The sequence below is a fragment of the Mauremys reevesii genome, linkage group 2, assembly GCF_016161935.1.
Source record: "Mauremys reevesii isolate NIE-2019 linkage group 2, ASM1616193v1, whole genome shotgun sequence".
NCBI classification, from domain to species: domain Eukaryota; kingdom Metazoa; phylum Chordata; order Testudines; family Geoemydidae; genus Mauremys; species Mauremys reevesii.
Genome location: NC_052624.1, coordinates 179747150 through 179764734, shown reverse-complemented (window position 1 = coordinate 179764734; position 17585 = coordinate 179747150). Strand labels below are relative to the sequence as shown.

The 17585-nt window shown below is 43.0% G+C and overlaps 1 protein-coding gene across 4 annotated transcripts in view; it reads left to right on the top strand.

Annotated features, from left to right (window-relative positions):
* Positions 1-17585, top strand: part of KIF13A (kinesin family member 13A) — a 198636-nt gene that overhangs the window by 178587 nt on the left and 2464 nt on the right. For 2 of the 4 annotated variants that reach the window (XM_039523227.1, XM_039523228.1), the window contains 7 exons: positions 360-512; positions 754-831; positions 1423-1470; positions 2669-2780; positions 5854-6005; positions 6571-6675; positions 15221-16337. In XM_039523227.1, coding sequence (XP_039379161.1) covers positions 360-512; positions 754-831; positions 1423-1470; positions 2669-2780; positions 5854-6005; positions 6571-6675; positions 15221-16337 — 1765 coding nt within the window. The remainder of the gene's footprint in view (positions 1-359; positions 513-753; positions 832-1422; positions 1471-2668; positions 2781-5853; positions 6006-6570; positions 6676-15220; positions 16338-17585) is intronic. The other 2 variants (XM_039523229.1, XM_039523230.1) reach the window with 1 other exon arrangement.

Here is a 17585-nt window from a genome sequence, read left to right as displayed (position 1 = left end):
TTACAGTTTACAGTCTATGAAGATTATACACACTATTTAAGAATCAGGAAGGAAGAGTTAATAGTCATGAAATAGTTAACCCATTACATACACACTTTTTATTTTTCAGGTTAAACAGTCACATTTGGAGGGAGCTGTAGTGTCTAATAAATATGGAGCGCTTTCCCCACCATGGGGCGGCTGTTATATTCTTCCTTCTAAATCAGATGCTGGACAGTCTTTGTTCTGTGGAGTGGACTTTGATAAGTCTAAGATCCTCAAGACTGAGAGATTCTGAATAATTGAATCATGCTGCATTTTAAATCAGTGGATCTAAAAAAATGTATCTATTTAAAAAATCTTACAATTTATAATTTTAGGCTACAGAGGAAATTGAAGATCGTGAGACTCTGGCCCTAATGGCAGCAAGAACTGAGAATGAGGGTACATCTGATGGTGAAACTTATATAGAGAAATATACACGTGGTGTGTTGCAGGTGGAGAACATTATAAGCTTTGAACGACTAAGGCAGGCAAGTAGCAAGGAGAGGAGATCCAATGGAAATCTTAAGACTCTGGGGAGATTTTGAGGAAGTGTTTGTGGTGAAAATAAGGTTAAAAAAGTCTAAATAGATGGCAAAAGTACAATATGTGGACTTATGCAAGAGTGTACTTCAGCAAAATGGACAAATCTTGTCTTAAACATGCTGCTGTGTAGAGGAACTATAGCTTCAGTGAATTAGACAAAGGTCAAAATATTCCATCTTTTCACAGGCAGTCACAGTGAAAGAGGCACTCTCTACTAAGGCAAGACACATACGGAGGAGCATCAGCACACCAAATGTCCACAATGTAAGAAACTCTTTCTGAAATAGTGGTAGAGATATGGGTCTTTCTTTAATTTATTGAGTGGATAAAACAATTTCTAACCATTATCACACCAAGTGTATAGGTATTCTGAGCTAGCACTAGTAGAAGCTCTCAGTATGAAGGGGGAATTTGGGTCAATATAATTATTTAATAGCAAAAAAAAAAAAATCAAGGATTTCATCTAAAATCTGCCTCTCCTTCTATCAGGTGAATTTTGGTCTCGGGTGCCAATTTTGGGTACCCGCTCAAAATCCCTGCATTACACTGGTGTGGTCAAAACAGTCTGCCCAGAAGTTTTTAAAGTTTTCACTTTTAAACAACTGATTTCATGTTTTTTCTAGTAAGTTCTGTGAAGGGTCTTGTAGATCCCTATGACATCTGTGAATATGATTTGCCCTTGTACTTACTTTATTCATTCTCCTATGCAATTAAAATAGCAGTTCTGTTAGCAGACTACATCATTGATGTAGACACATAGAGCAGGTCAGACTAAATGATCATAATGGTTCCTTCTGGCCTTATAATCTATGAATACAAGATATTTTGTCATACCTGTTCACTGGTGTTTTTTAGGTGTCCTCTAGCCGATTAGATCTTTTTGGCTGTGATGAAGATGATAAGGTATGTAAATTTGGATTTTCAGAAGAATAAACTGCACAAATCTTCAATTCTTTTTTTTTTCTTTAAAAAAAAAAAAAAAGGCACCATAGCAGAAATGTATCCTTATCTGAATCTTGCATTCATATTACTTGTTTTCATTTAGGTGTACCATTTTAGTCATTTGGATTATACTTATTTGTAACTTAAGTAAAGCATAATTTTAGAAACTGACATGACATAACTAAGGTAGGGGGATTGGAAAGATGTAGGAGAATTTAGAACATATCCTTAGAGCCAGTCAGCTTCCTATGCAGATCAGTGTGACTGAGGTCCTAGTCATACTGCAGATGAAACAATGCTCTGAATACCCATATTTTAAAATAATTATTGCAATCAGGGTCTACTATGGTCTCTCTGCTCAGCATAAATAGGGCTCTTAACAGAACAGTGGGGAGCTATTAATTGGAAAATACCCACCTCTCTGGTTTCTGCCAGGCTAGCAGATTTATTTTGTTTTCAGACCTGAGCCTAACATAAAAGGGAACTAATCTGTTAAAGCTCTCTGCATAGAGAGGAAAGGGCGTGAGCATTGGCTGTAGGTGAGTGTTCAATAGAGAGACTGAGAGAATGCTGCAAGGGGCTGTCTCTCTTCCAGCCCAGGAGCAGGGGTGTTTAGGCTGAGTATAACTTACCTAAACTTCATTCTTTCCTTGCAGTTTAGGGTAAGATTCACGTGTGTAGGCTGCCTTTCGGTATGTGTACACTGCAGTATGTGACTACAGCACATGTAGACATACCCTAGCTAGCTTTGCTCCAGGTAGCTAAAACAACAATAACAGTGCAGCTGTGATGGCAGTATAGGCAGTACAACCCCCTCTGGGAGCCTGGATATGCCCTCCTAGTCTGTGTTGCCATGGCTTCATTACTATTGTTATTTGAGCTAGCTAGATCAAAACCAGCGTCAGTATGTCTACATGTGCTGTGGTCACATCTTTGATTGCACTGTACACGCAGTCTTTGTTATTTTAACTCATGTCTCTGACTGCTGTGTGCCTGTTGACTAATTAATACTTTATAACTAGAAAATGTATGCAGACACACAGTTAAACCAACACCTATAAAATTGCATAGGTGAGGTAATTAAAAACTTTTGAACTTTGACTTTGCCTATTAGTTTCTTTTTTGTCTTGATTAGTGTGCATTTTTAAAAATTCCTTAGGGTTGGTCAGAAAGCCACCTTGATATATCCAACTGTTCTTCCAGTTATCAAGATGTATCATGTTATGGTACTTTACCGAGGGATTCCCCTCGCAGAAATAAAGATGCTGGTGGTAAGTCTTTCAAATATATTTGCCTTTTTAATTGCTCTTAGAGAAAAAAACAAAATATTGCAACAAGAGATTGAAAATAAAATGCAGGGTTCAAAGTTCATGTGCAGTGCACAGAGCCAATACTCCGGAAAGTATCTGCTTAGTGAAGAGCCTAATTGAGACAGTATGGAAGCGAGGAGAGAAAAAGAGGAAGAGACCTCCAAGAAGGAAAAGAGAAGAGACAAATGTGTTGAAGAAGCAAAAGAACAAGGTGAAAAGAAGTGAGAACCAAAATAAGGAAGGTTGGAAAGAACAAAAAGAAGGGGTTTCTATATTGTTTGTGTATTTTAAAAAATTAGTTACTATGGCATGGATTTTATGCTTCAAAACTAACACTGACTCCATAGATGTCCTGGTTGCTTGCTTTTTGCGTGTCAGTATACCATCTTATACCATCAACAATTTATTTGCTTTGGATCAGATTGTAACTATATATTGTGATTGGGGAGTGCAGGCATGGATTCCATTGAAAGTACAGAGCAGGGCAGAGAGCTACATGTGCTTATAGGCTCCTTTTTAAATTCTCTTTGGGTCTTCCTTGATTCTGTCACACAGGGTATGTCTACACTATGAACTTAGGTAGATTTAATAAGTCGATTTTTTAGAAATCGATTTGATACTGTTGATTGTGTGTCCCCACTAAATGCATTAAGTTGGCAGAGTGCATCCACAGTACTGAGGCTAGCGTCGACTTTTGGAGCGTTGCACTGTGGTAGCTATCCCACACTTCCCGCAGTCTCCTCCACCCATTGGAATTCTGGGTTGAGATCCCAGTGCCTGATGGGGCAAAAACATTGTCGCGGGTGGTTCTGAGTACATGTCGTCAGGCCCCGCTTCCTCCCTCCGTGAAAGCAACGGCAAAAAATCATTCCTTGCCTTTTTTCCTGGGTTACCCGTGCAGATGACATACCATGGCAGGCATGGAGCCTGCTTAGCTCACTGTCACCATATGTCTCCTGGGTACTGCTGGCAGATGCGGTACTGCAGTGCTACACAGCAGCATCCCCTTGCCTTGCCTTGCGGACAGTAGACGGTGCAATACGACTGCTAGCTGTTGTCGTCGTCCCGTGGGTGCTCCTGGCTGACCTCGGTTAGGTTGGTCGGGGGCACCTGGGCAGACATGGGTGCTCCTGGTCGGCCTCAGTGAGGTCGGTCGGGGGTGCCTGTACAAAAATGGGAATGACTCCAGGTCATTCTCTTCTTTAAGTTTCGTCTAATGGAGATTCAGTCCTGCCTGGAATATCATGCCAGCTGGAGGCTTCTGCCTTAGGCTGCGCTCCCAGTTGGGAGCACCGTGCGGTCGCACCTACCCCAGCCTACCCCTGGCTTCCATGGCTCATAAAGCCTGGATAGTAGTAAGGAGCAGTTCAACTATAGGCTGAGCAAGTGCAGAATGGTGGTAGAATGTGCCTTTGGACATTTAAAAGCTCGCTTGCGCAGTTTACTGACTCAGCAGAACCAATATTCCCATTGTTATTATTGCTAGCTGTGTGCTCCACAATATCTGTGAGACTAAGAGAGAGACGTTTACAGCGAGGTGGAAGATTGAGGCAAATCGCCTGGCCACTGATTACACGCAGCCAGACACCAGGGCGGTTAGAAAAGCACAGCAGAGTGCGCACTGTGCATCAGAGAAGCTTTGAAAACCAGTTTCATAACTGGCCAGGCTACAGTGTGAAAGTTCTGGTTTTTTTCTCCTTGATGAAAACCTGCCCCCTTGGTTCACTGTACTTCCCTGTAAGCCAACCACCCTCCCCTCCCCCCTTTGAGCCTCATTTGCAGAGGCAATAAAGTCGTTGTTGTTTCGAATTCATGCATTCTTTATTAATTCATCACACAAATGGGGGGATAACTGCCAAGGTAGCCCAGGAAGGGTGGGGGAGGAGGGAAGCACAGGGGTGGGGTAGTTGTAGGGGCACCCCTTAAAATGGCATGCAGCTCATCATAGAAGCGGCATGTCTGGGGCTCTGACCCGGAGCGGCCGTTTGCCTCTCTGGTTCTTTGGTAGGCTTGCCTGAGCTCCTTAAGTTTCACGCGGCACTGCTGCGGGTCCCTGTTATAACCTCTGTCCTTCATGCCCTAGGAGACTTTTTATATTCCGGCATTTCGTCTTTTGCAACAGAGTTCAGATAGCACGAATTCATCTCCCTATACAGCGATCAGATGCAGTACCTCCCATTTGGTCCATGCTGGAGCTCTTTTGCGATTCTGGGACTCCATGGTCACCTCTGTTGATGAGCTCTGCATGGTCACCTGTGCTGATCAACTCGCCACAGTGGCCAACAGGAAATGAAATTTAAAAGTTCGCAGGGCTTTTCCTGTCTACCTGGCCAGTGCATCTGAGTTGAGAGTGCTGTCCAGGGCTGTCACGATGGAGCACTCTGGGATAGCTCCCGGAGGCCAATACCGTTGAATCGCGTCCACACTACCCAAAATTTGACCCAGCAGGGTCGATTTCAGCGCTAATCCCCTCATCAGGGAGGAGTACAGAAATCGATTTTAAGAGCCCTTTAAGTCGACAAAAATGGCTTCGTCGTGTGGACGGGTGCAGGATTAAACCGATCTAACGCTGCTAAATTCAACCTAAACTCATAGTGTAGACCAGGGCACAGTGTGTGAATGCAGGCTTAGCTCTAGTGCAGAGCAACATCAGGGAGCCAAGCTGGAGAATGCTGAGACAGAGGAAGCAAAGATCTGGTAATTGTGATTTCAAGGACAGCAGGTCTCTCTTGTGACCAAGGAGGAAAGGGGAAGTTGGGGAGCTTCTGCATCAGCCTGGAGGGAGCAGCCTGTCCCATCCTGCAGTCCTGTGCATGAAGCTGTTCCTTAAGGAGGAACAATCCCTCCCCCATGGAGCTCTGTACCAGCCTCTACTTGGGCCAGTGGCTAAATGCCACAGTTTCACCCTTTTTGTAACCAGAAACCTTCCTAATACGCTGTTTGACCTTCCCTGATTATACATTATTCTCTTTGCACTTAAGATGGTGCAATAACTACACACAACTGAACTACTATATTTTTGCTCTTCCCTTAGGTTGTATATCGGAGACTCCACATGCCTTAATGGCCAGCCCTTTTAAAGCATTTTCTCCTCAGCCACCAAAGTTTTTCAAGCCCTTAATGCCTGTAAAAGAGGAGCATAAAAGAAAGATCCCTCTCGAAACTCGACCTCTGCTTAGCCAAGAGGTAAAAAATTTTTTTTGAGTAAAGCAAAACTCTGAATCTTTCTTTGAGTAACGAGTAACTTGTTGTACCTAGCAAATGGTTTGTAGCATGTATCCATTGCATGAAAACGTTGTGATCCTGTGTTGGTAATGACTGGTGTGTGCTTCAAGGGTTGCTCTCTTTCATTGGAATTGGGCCAGTTTCACTTTTTTGGTAAGTATTTTTGTATGGAGTGTATTGGTTCTTTTTCTTTTTCCCAAATAATATTCATTTTTTCTTTGATTTTTAAAAAAATGTGTCCCTTGAATATTTTTTCTTATATAAAACAGTGGCAGTATTTTTTCAAAGTGGTGGTTTTAGGATATACATAACTGACACGTTATTTCTAACCTAAAACACCATTCAGAAGATTGCACAAATTTCTTGTTAACTGTATTAACTTGAACCATGGTACGGTATGTGGTCTGCCTGTGTGTTTCACTTTAGTAAGATGTCCTTGTCTCTTTCTAACTTGCATGGGTATAATACTGTATTCAGCTGCCAGTGTCTTCTTTGTGTGATGTGTTGTGTGTCTTAACATTTTCAGAGCATGCCTTCAACTCAGGTACATAACGCTGGCTGTGTTGTGCCCTCAGGAAGTAATGCCAGCAGCATGCCAGTAGAAAACAATAGCATACATGAAGAGAAGATTGTAAGTTTGTATCTGTTTCTGTCATAATGCCTGGTGGTGGGTTTAAGGTCCTTTCACGGGCGATTATGCTACAGCTGCAGTGTGGGGAAGGTGATATGCTTTTGGTGTTTTTAATTTTTAAACTGGCTATTATAATGTACTGTTGCTTTCTTGTGAATATAATCTATAATTTGCAATAACTCAATTGATTCTTTGATCACTCATGTATAACCTATCGGGGGAAAAAAACAGTTTTAAGAGTTGCAGTGTGCAAATGGTGAAATTGATGAAAGGTACTTTTAGCAAACCATATTGAAATCTTTCTAACATACTCAGATTTTGTGACTGTACATCAGAGTAAATGGAATGATCCCATTTGGTGTAAGTTATCTTGCATTTAGTGGTGGGCCCATTTTGAAAGCTTCAAGTTGCCTGATGTTGAAGTGCTGTGGCTAAAATAAGGTTGCAGCTCTTAATTAACAGACAACCCTGTCTTCACCATTTTTAGATTGTGGAAATCATTTATTTTTCAGTAGCCTGGTTAAATTTTTAAATGCTACCCACACTAGCGCAGCTTCTATGAAAGGTGTTTCAGCATTTTTCTTGTATGGTAGATAAGGCTGTAGGATTTGGCTGTTAGCACATGCTTTAGTCTGAAAGTTGGTATGCAAATTCAAAGCTAAAAAACTATTGGGAGGAGGAGGTTTAACAGTTCTGTAGACCTCAGAGCATGTTCTGCCAAAAATTCCTCCTATTCTGTAGATTCTTGTTTTCCTACTGTATAACTCTAATATGGCTTGTCTTGTCTGGATGGGTTTTTAAAAGAAATTTTATAGGCCCTTACCCTCAAGTAGACTTGGCCTTTTGGTGTTTACATTTGAAAAATGGCTGCTGTTCATGGGCAGTAGCTGATTTTTTTAAATTCTACATCATGTTACAGTTCCATAGCATAGTGTGTGTCAGCAATCAGCACTTGTGAACTGTGGGTCATTGACTTGAATACCATGAAGGGAAGAGAGGCAGGTTAAAACTCAAGTTGTCCATTAGAAAAATGTATAATTTAAGGTCCCATAGGGACTAAAATAACTTAATTTGCACAAATTCCCTAAACTTCTTAACAATATAGCTTCCCAGAGCTAAAATAAAACTCCCAGTGCTACAGGAGGTCTGTGCTGAGGGTGGGTTCCCAGGCTAGGCTAAAATAGAGCTGTGCCTGAACCTGGCTGGAGTGGATGTTACAAGCTAGAGCAAACCTTTGGCTAAGCTGGGCTCCCAGGATGATTTCAGTGTTTGAGTTATGGCAGGCTTCCTAGCTTGTTAGCCCACTCTACTAAACTTCAGCCAATCTGATCCCCTCCACCTGACTCACAATGAAGACTCCCAGCTAACAACAAACACACTGACCGATTCCTCCCTCACACATAGACTGATGTAATTAACATGGCCAGGTCCCCATCTGGTGTAAATCAGCAGATTTACAGTTCTAAAAGAAGCTGCCAGTAGCACCATAGGCCTGAATCTGTGAATAGTTGAGTGCCACATCAGATATGACACCTCAGCAACATCTTGCAGGATTAGACTGCATGTAAATAACAAGAATTCTAAATGAAGACTGAATATGTATTTACAAAATGGACAACTGATTTTTTTTTTTTTTTTTTTACTAGGGTAAAATGTTACACATTTTTAAACATGTTTACATGACATTTGATTGGCCTGGCTCAGAAATTCTCACATTCTGTGGGAGGTATAGTTTTGATTTTTGTCTTTTTATGCTCCTTTCATAACATTGAAAAATAGACCTTGAACCACAAACAACAATATTAACATTAAGAATTTGGCCTAAATCTTCAAAAAGCAAGGCAAAATTAAACCTAAAACATAGGCTAACTGTCATATATTGTATGTATGTGCTGCAATACATGTGTGTGTAGTGGCATGAAATAAGGTTAGATTAAATGTTTGAATATTGTGTGGGCATTTCAAAACTGTTTGCAATTAACATTTCTAATCTTGTTCCAGCAGATCTCATACCTGTAGTGGGCAATAAACTTGGTGCTGTGAAAATAAATGTAAAGCACCTGCGGCGTAACTACTAAATAACGTGTGCCTTGTTTGAAATTAGTAACATAATAGCTGGGAGTCTAAGGGCTGCTTGTGACCCCTAAATTAAGGATTTTGGCGCTTTCAGATACTTGGATTTATCTCTGCTAAATTCAGAGAAGGCATAAAAGGCTCTTGACATCCGCAAGATATCACAGTTTTACTGTGCTATCACTTCTCATTCTCCGAATCCCTGTGCTATTGCTGCTTCCCTATTAACTACTTGCAGTTCTTTCTTGTTAATTTCTGCTGCCACATGCACCTTACCATTTCTCTTGAGTCTGTTTTTGATGCTGCTGGCTTCTTTTGCTTTCCTTGACACCTGGCTGGTGCTCCTTTCCAAGCATATTCTTCAGGGATTCCCTTTTTGGTTCTTATTTTGTTGATGACATAGGCTAGTTTCTAATTCAGATTTTTTATGGAAAATTATGCAGTCGCTCATATTCAACTAGGTATGTTATCAGCAAACATATTTGCTAGGAAAATAGTGTTTTCCTTTAATATTTTGAAAATAACCTTAACTCTGTCCCTTTGGGTGGTATGCGTTATTTGAAGGGTCTTTTACTGTATGATCACACAACTGTAGACAATGTGATGTGCTATTCAGCTATTATAAACTGTTTTCTTCTTCAAGTGCTTGCTCATGTGCATTCCACAGTAGGTGTGCGTGCTCGCCACATGCACCGGTACTGGAAGTCTTTCCCCTAGCGGTACCCGTGGGGGAGCTCCCCTAGCAACCCCTGGAGTGATGCCTCTATGGCGTGGTGTAAGGGGTGCTGCGCGCTCCCCCCACCCTCAGTTCCTTCTTGCCGCCATTGAAGGTGCATCGGAACTGCTCTGCCCCAGCTTGACTGCAGCTTTCCTCTTGAACTCTTGTTCATTCATAGTTAGTAGATTAGTGTTAGTTTAGTTTAGTGCGCCCAGGTTGGGGCATGCCCCCTGCCCTGGACTTTAAGTCATGTGAAACTTGCAGGTGGCCAATGCCAATGCACGTGGACTGTTTACATTGTCTGGGGGAAACCCATCTCAGCAATCGCTGCAAGATTTGCAGATCTTTCAAGCCTTGGACCAAGAAGGAAAGGGACATTTGGTTCCGAGCCATTCTGATAGAGTTGGCGTTGACCCCAACTCCAGGGGACTGCTCCAAGTCGGCACCGGGTACCACGGTGTCAGTACGCGGTGACCCTTCGGTGCCTTCCACCAGTTGGCACTGCTCCCCAGCCGTGGGGCATGCCAAGAAGGCTAAGAAGACGTCTTCTCCACTGAGACACCGGAGCAGGACCGAGGGAGAGACTAGACCCACATTGGGCAGTTCTTGATCCCTGTCAGCCTCCAGGCCTCTGACTCAGGTTGAGTGGAGTAGCCCGGCTCACTCGGCGCAGGCCTTCCTGGATGTCCAGGTGCCCTCCATGTCGGAGGCCCTGCAAGCGGCCCGGGACGTTATGTCAATGCCAGTACCAGGGGCACCGCCACCGTTGGCTCTCCAGTCCAGAGGCAAGCCACCGCTTGGATCTCCACAGTCGCCGCCTGGTCGGTACCGTTTGCAATCGAAGGAATGTTCCCAATGCTGTTCGCTGCTCAGCGACTGCCCCATGCGCAGTCCGCGCCGGTCCCCATTGACCCCCACCAGGATGTCTGGCTGACAGGGGTTCCAAGCACCACTCTGCTTTGACAGACCGTAGACCTTGTGAGGGGAGCGGGCCCCATCGAGACTGGGACAGACGCACCGGAGGTCCTCGTCTCCGAGAGGCTATCGCAGCCCGTCGCAATACGGGCGTCAACGCCATTCCCGTTCTTCATCTTGCTCCAGGACCCCGCCACGGCACCACTCATAGACTCATCGATTTAAGGTCAGAAGGGACCATTATGATCATCTAGTCTGACGTCCTGCACAATGCAGGCCACAGAATCTCACGCACCCACTCCTGTAACGAACCCCTAACCTATGTCTGAGTTATTGAAGTCCTCAAATCGTGGTTTAAAGACCTCAAGGTGCAGAGAATCCTCCAGCAAGTGACCAGTGCCCCATGCTGCAGAGGAAGGTGAAAAATGTCCAGGGCCTCTGCCAATCTGCCCTGGAGAAAAATTCCTTCCTGACCCCAAATATGGCGATCAGTTAAACCCTGAGCATGTGGGCAAGACTCACCAGCCAGCACCCAGGAAAAAATTCTCTGTAGTAACTCAGATCCCACCCCATCAACTCTCACTCCTACAGTCCCGGGCGTCGATCGTTGGCACCTCACCATCGCAGATCTGCCCGCTGGAACAGATCACAGAGCAGCTGCTACCGGTGGTATCACTCCACCACGTCGGGACCATGGTCGGCACCGTTCCCGACACCACCGCTCCTCCCAGTCCAGGGACAGCGGTAGGTCATACGCCAGTCCAGCCTCCCTTCATAGTCATCAGTCGATGGGACAGGCTAGTCAGGCAGAACAGCCTGCTCTGCCGGTGCCACAGCAGGTGCAGTGGCACTGGGTTCCTTGGCCAGCACCGTGGTACCAGTGGGCCCAGTGGCCCCGATGCAGCCCCTGGTGGCCATTGGCCTCCCTTTCCCAGCCTCCTAGAAAGGAGTCGGTGGGGTGTGCATCTTTGGTTTCGTGCCTGGAGGGCCATCAAGTGGTGGGACCTCCGGTACCGGTCAGAATAGCGCACCTGCATCCTCATCCTCCCCTGATGAGGCGATTACGGCCCCTCCTCCCCCCTGTTCTGCAGGAGGACTCTAAGGCCCACCTGGAACTATTGAAAAGGGTGGCATCGAGCCTCAACCTTCAGGCCGAGGAGGTGGAGGAACCCTCGGACTCCCTCTTCAGCGTCCTCTCGGCACTGGGCAGAGTGGCCCTCCCACTCCACGAAGGGGTGGCAAAAATTTCAAAAGCCTTGTGGCAAACCCCAGCTTCCTTGCCCCCCATCTCTAAGAGGGCGGAACGGAAGTACTTTGTGCCCACCAAGGGGCATGAATACCTATACACCCACCCTGCCCCCCAACTCCCTGGTGGTCAAGTCCCTCAACCACAGGGAGAGGCAAGGCCAACTGAGGGTGGGGGGAGCGTGCAGCAGTGCCCCTTATACCACGCCATAGAGGCACCACTCCAGAGGCACCACTTCATGTTCATTGCACACCTATTGTGCAATGAACATGAGTAACACATCTCAAAGAACTCCAGTTATGGAAAAGGTAACTGTCTTTTCTATAACCACAGATGCTCATAAAGTATGAAGGAGAAATATTTTATGCTCTTAAAATACTTTTCTAATAAGACTAAAAATAAATTGAACTGTATACTAATGATTTGTAATATCTGCACTTTCTTCCACTCTTAAATGTACACATGTAACATTTTTCAATACTGGCTATACAGCATAATGTGTGACCATGTAAGGAAAGAATGTTACACATAAGTGTAAGGAAGCGGAGTAAAATATGCTGTTAGAATTTTAGTTCTGAAGTTCCTAATAAATTTCTTTTAAAGGAAAGAACATGAAAAGGAAGAAATATTAAAAAGTGTAGCAAGGGAATGTAAGCAGAGCTACTGAATAAAGTTTCATAGGAGATGAAATATTAGATAATCTGTGATGCACAAAACAGACATGTTTTACACACTATGCATGTACACGGGAGGGGGATTATCCAATTTTGGCCAGGCCTAACTTTGCTTAGATTATAAGAGGTGACAACTTCTCAACCCATGGAAGTATAGCGGCTTTTTGTAGTTTTGTCTATTTAAGGCATGGAGTGAAATCCGGATCTCATTCAAGTCAATAAGGATTTTGCTATTGACTTTGGTAGGGTCAGGATTTTATCCCGAAGAACAAGATAATAGGAGCAGAAATCAGTCCCACATCTCTCACATGACACTGTGTAGCACTGCCACCAGCTTCCAGACCAAACATCAAAGTTGGGCCGCTGCTAGTTCTGGGAAAGCCCTTGGCAGTCCAGGCTGGTTTGTTTACCTGCCGCGTCTGCAGGTTCGGCTGATCGCAGCTCCCATTGGCCGCGGTTCGCCATCCCAGGCCAATGGGGGCTGCGGGAAGGGCGGCCAGCACATCCCTCAGCCCACACTGCTTCCCGCAGCCCCCGTTGGCCAGGAGCAGTGAACCACAGCCACTGGGAACCGCGATCGACCGAACCTGCAGACGTGGCAGGTAAACAAACCGGCCTGGACCACTGGGGGCTTACCCTGAACAAGCGGTGGACCAGCTTTGAGAAGCACTGCCTTAGAGGACATTTTAGAGAATTGCTTCTTTCTGAAATTAACAAAATGAACAAACTGGTTGCTCTGTATGCTTTTTTTAAGGTTCCATAGCTTTATTTAAAAAATTATTTAAAACAGGCTATAAGTGGCATTAGCACTAGTACTACATGTACCATGGGTAGTGCTTAGATACTACAGTGATGGGCACAGTATAAATACCTAAAATAAATAGTTTTAAAAAAAAATTCTGAGCTTTGTGCAGAATTTTAAAAAAAATCTTAAACACACTTAAGTGAAAACTGAAGAAAAGATCAGATGGTCTATTTTAGTCAAGGCATCTGAGTGGGACTAGGAAGACCTGGGTTATCTTCCTAGCTCTACCACAGGCATCCTATATTACCTGGGGCAAATCGCTCTAGTCTAGTGCCTCATTTTCCCCATTTTTAAAATGGGTTTTATAGTACATCCCTGCCTCACAGTGGCATTGAGGATGAAGTCATTAATGTTTGAGACATTAGGATGCTATGGTGATGACTATAGTGAAAAAATCCAATCAATAAACATAAAATAATTAAAAAAGCAAACATTTTGGCCCAGATTCTCTCCTCTATTGAATCAGCTTGAGGCAAAGGATAGGAAATCAGGGAGCCAGTCACAGGCAATTCTTGTAGCCCTGACATAAATTAGAACATGTTAGGAGCATGTGCTTAAGTGTTTGGCTGGATCAGGGAATCATTTCAGGCCTCTCTTTGTGTACCTTAACTATGTTATAATTGAGGAATTCAGTTGTGTAAGGATGACAAATTATGTGGGTAGAGGGTGCCATTTTAAAATATTTTAAAAATATTTTAAAATGGACCTAGTGTAGTAGAAGTAGTACCTTAGGAATATTGTTAGATGTCTTTGCATAATGAGCACTCTTGTATTTTACAATGTGGATCTTTAAAATGTCAATATTCTACAGTTAGAGAAATGAATGCTGTACACCATGAGGGGTGTTGCTTATGTTCTGCGGTGCAAGACCACCACTATTACAGTTGATATGTTAGTGTTACGTGCTGAAACAAATGTTATTTTTTTAAAACTGTATTTCTAAAATTTAAACTGAAGTCCTGTGTTCCTTGGTAACTAACCCATGCTTTTCTCTATCAAATACCACTTGCACAAAAAGTTATGCATTGGCACTTAAGAAAAATATAGTACAACAAAACAGTGAAAAAATGTATGTTGATTGGCTTTTTTTCTTTGTGTGATGAAGATTTATGACTGAGTTTAAAAGAATTTCAAAAGCAGAAATAGTAAAATATTTAAGATATTTCCATAATTCCAAAACCAAAGTACTTTGAGCTTTTCTGAATTTTCTCCTGTCTAAGAGTTTACGTTTATATTTTGAGAATGTAAGCATTTTTATATGGTGGGAGGTGCAGGAAAGGGGGTTCTAAAAAAGTCTCGGAAAGCATGTTAAGCTGCACTATAGGACTCATACTGTGTTTATGTAGCAGCTTAGTACAAGACAAGCTGGTGTACTGTGGATTCACGTCCTGGGTTGCTGCGCACTAACTGGCCATGTAGAAAAGTCTTATAAAAACTTTAAAAATATATCTTATGTGATGAAGTTACCATAAAAAGATTACTCTCTAAAAGGAATGCATTCATAATTGGTCTATGTAATGAAAAGAACTGCAATGTATTATATAGTTTCCAGGAATGGGACTTGACAAAAACCTATTTTGTACTCAATAAGTAACTCAGAACACGACTCATTAAGTGACACTTGTTTGGTCTATTTACATATAAATTCAGAGGTAAAAATATTTTGGACACTTTTTACAAATTTAATTAAAATGAGCAGCTTAGAAAATATTGCATCCGCCGAAGTGGGTATTCACCCACGAAAGCTCATGCTCCAAAACGTCTGTTAGTCTATAAGGTGCCACAAGACTCTTTGCTGCTTTTATAGATCCAGACTAACACGGCTACCCCTCTGATATTAGAAAATATTGATAGGGCAGCACTTTCAATGGCTTCTTTTTCTCTTTTAGTTACTCAGGCATTAATTGCTGTTTAAAGGTGACTCATTCTTTGTTTAAAGAATGTAAAATTTTTCTTCACTCTTTTGATATTTAGGAGACAAATTAATTTGGAATATCGCACAATATAAGCTGTGGGATAGTACTTAAATCAACTAAGAGAATTTTTGTGAAACTTTAATTTAGGAAATGTTTCATAAAGAGCTAACCCTATGTAACTATGTCTAATTTTTGCAGGACTCTGATGAAGAGGACAGTGAGTTGGGGGCCATTAATAGGAAGCTGATAAGCTCACAGGGTTTTCATAATTTTCGGCCTTATGTACCTGAGGAGTTTGCTGACTTCAGTGTTTACAATGCTAGTCTGGAGAACAGAGAATGGTTTTCCACTAAAACAGACTTCATGAATTCTCGTGTCCTTGAGAAAGAGGTATCTCGCAGCCCCACCACTAGCAGTATTACTAGTGGCTACTTTTCGCACAGTGCCTCTAATGCTACACTGTCTGACATGCTTGTTCCCTGTAGTGATAGCACAGACCAGCTAGCCAATCAGATGAAGGATTTGGACTCTAGCGATCATTCAGGACCATGTCTTGCATATGATTTGAGATCTTTGAACAAGGAATTTCCAGAAAGGGGCTTAGCTAAAGATAAGATACATGTGTCACCACTCAAAGAAAACAGTGCCTTAGCAAAAGTGTTTCCACCATCCCTAAATACCACTGACAAAAACTCTGAGATGTTACATAGAGCTGGCTCTTGTTCAGGTTTAGATTCCTCAACTAGCAAAAACATGCGAGACAAAATTGAGTTTTCATCCCGGGAAGCAACAATTGAGCACACTTCAGATGTTCTCGAAGATCATTCATTTACAGAGTTCATGGGTGTTGAAGATGGAAAGGACTTTGACCAGTCAGTAGATCCAAAGTTATGTTCCACTGGTTCTTCTAATGGAAGGAAAGAAATACCAACTGCTGGGGTGGACAGTGCCTCGGATTTATCACAAAACACTTACAAAGAGGGCATTCGCTTAGGCCAGCTGGAATCTGTGGCTGTGGGTTACCAGCTGTCAAACGCCATTGAAAACCCTCTCTTTTCTGTATTAGTAAAAGAGACTTCATACTGTCAGACATATCCTGATTCTTCCCTTAATGATTTTATTACAAAGAACCATTTAGATGTTTCTGACTCTGAAGATGGTGCTTCTGCAGACCAAGCCCACACTTTGCCTAGCTGGGTGGCAGTGGGAGAACAAGTGTGTGTAGGAAGTAATAAGACAGGCACAGTGAGATATATTGGACCAGTGGATTTTTCAGCTGGAATCTGGGTTGGAGTTGAACTAAGTGTTCAGTTGGGTAAGTAACCACAAATAAGGTACTGTGGGTTATAAATACAATCCTGTGACATAATGTAAGGTTACACTGTAAATTCACACACTATGTACTCCTCGCAGAATTCCACACTTAAAAACTGAAAAATCTGCATTTTAAAATTCTACATATTTTATTTGTCAAAATAACACAGTATAATCACACTAGTTTCAATTATTTATTTCACAGTACCTGTCAGCAAGTATATCTGTAACAATACAGACAGCAAAAAGATTCAAGAAATGTTTTTTGACAAATAGATTTCTGACTAGGCATATTAATGCAGAACTTTGAGTAATAGTTCATTTAAACTACAATACAGAAACGTATTTCCCGCATCCCTCAGAAGCAGTGCAAAGACTTGAGGGAGTCAAGGGTAACAGAGGAGATGAGGGAAAGGGAAGTAATTGGTGGGCATGAGCCTGGGAGTGAACCTGGAGGGTTGTTGGGTGTGGGTGGCAGAAGTATGGAACAGGTTTTTTGTGTGGGGGATTATTAGGGAGTTGGGGAGTCTCTCCTATGCAGACTCTGGCTGACTCCTAGCCTCTCCCATTCAGTCAGGCACATCTGCCCTGTCCACACATGTCCCTGCACCCTCACTCCCATTCAGCCTCCACCCCCGTCTGTCCCCCCTCACTAGCCCTTCTGAACCCCAGTCTATGTCTGCTCCCCTCCCACCCAGCAGCCCTGTGTGCCCTGCTTTGTCTGTCCTTCTTTCCATATCCTGTGCCTCCTCACCTGACCTTGCAGACAGGGCACTGTGAGGAATGTGGCCTCTCTTCCTCCCTATCAGCTGCTGGCTGCTACACCAGGTGAGCCAGCTGCCCTCTGTTCTGGTGCCACAGCAGCCTCTGTTGGGCAAAAGGCATAACTGCAGTGCCTCTCTGGCAGAATGTATTTTCGGGGCGGGGGGACATGAATTCTGAAGTGGTGCAGAATTACCCCAGGAGTAAATATAGTGTTGGGAAATACCAAACCAGTCAGGAAGCAGGGCTATTTTATATACTCACCTTTCTTAGTGTAGTATATCGCTGTTTAAGTTTACAGTTTTTTTGAAGAGCTAATTTTTAAATGTTTTTGTTTTCACGGTTGTTTTAAACAAAGAACTATGTTCTACTTGCTTTATGCAAAGTATTTTCATACTTCAGGTCATACAAGCTGCCATTGGTTCCCCTTTGTTCCCATGTTTTTGTAGTCAGGGGAAGTTAAGGTAACTTAAACCTTTTAAAACTG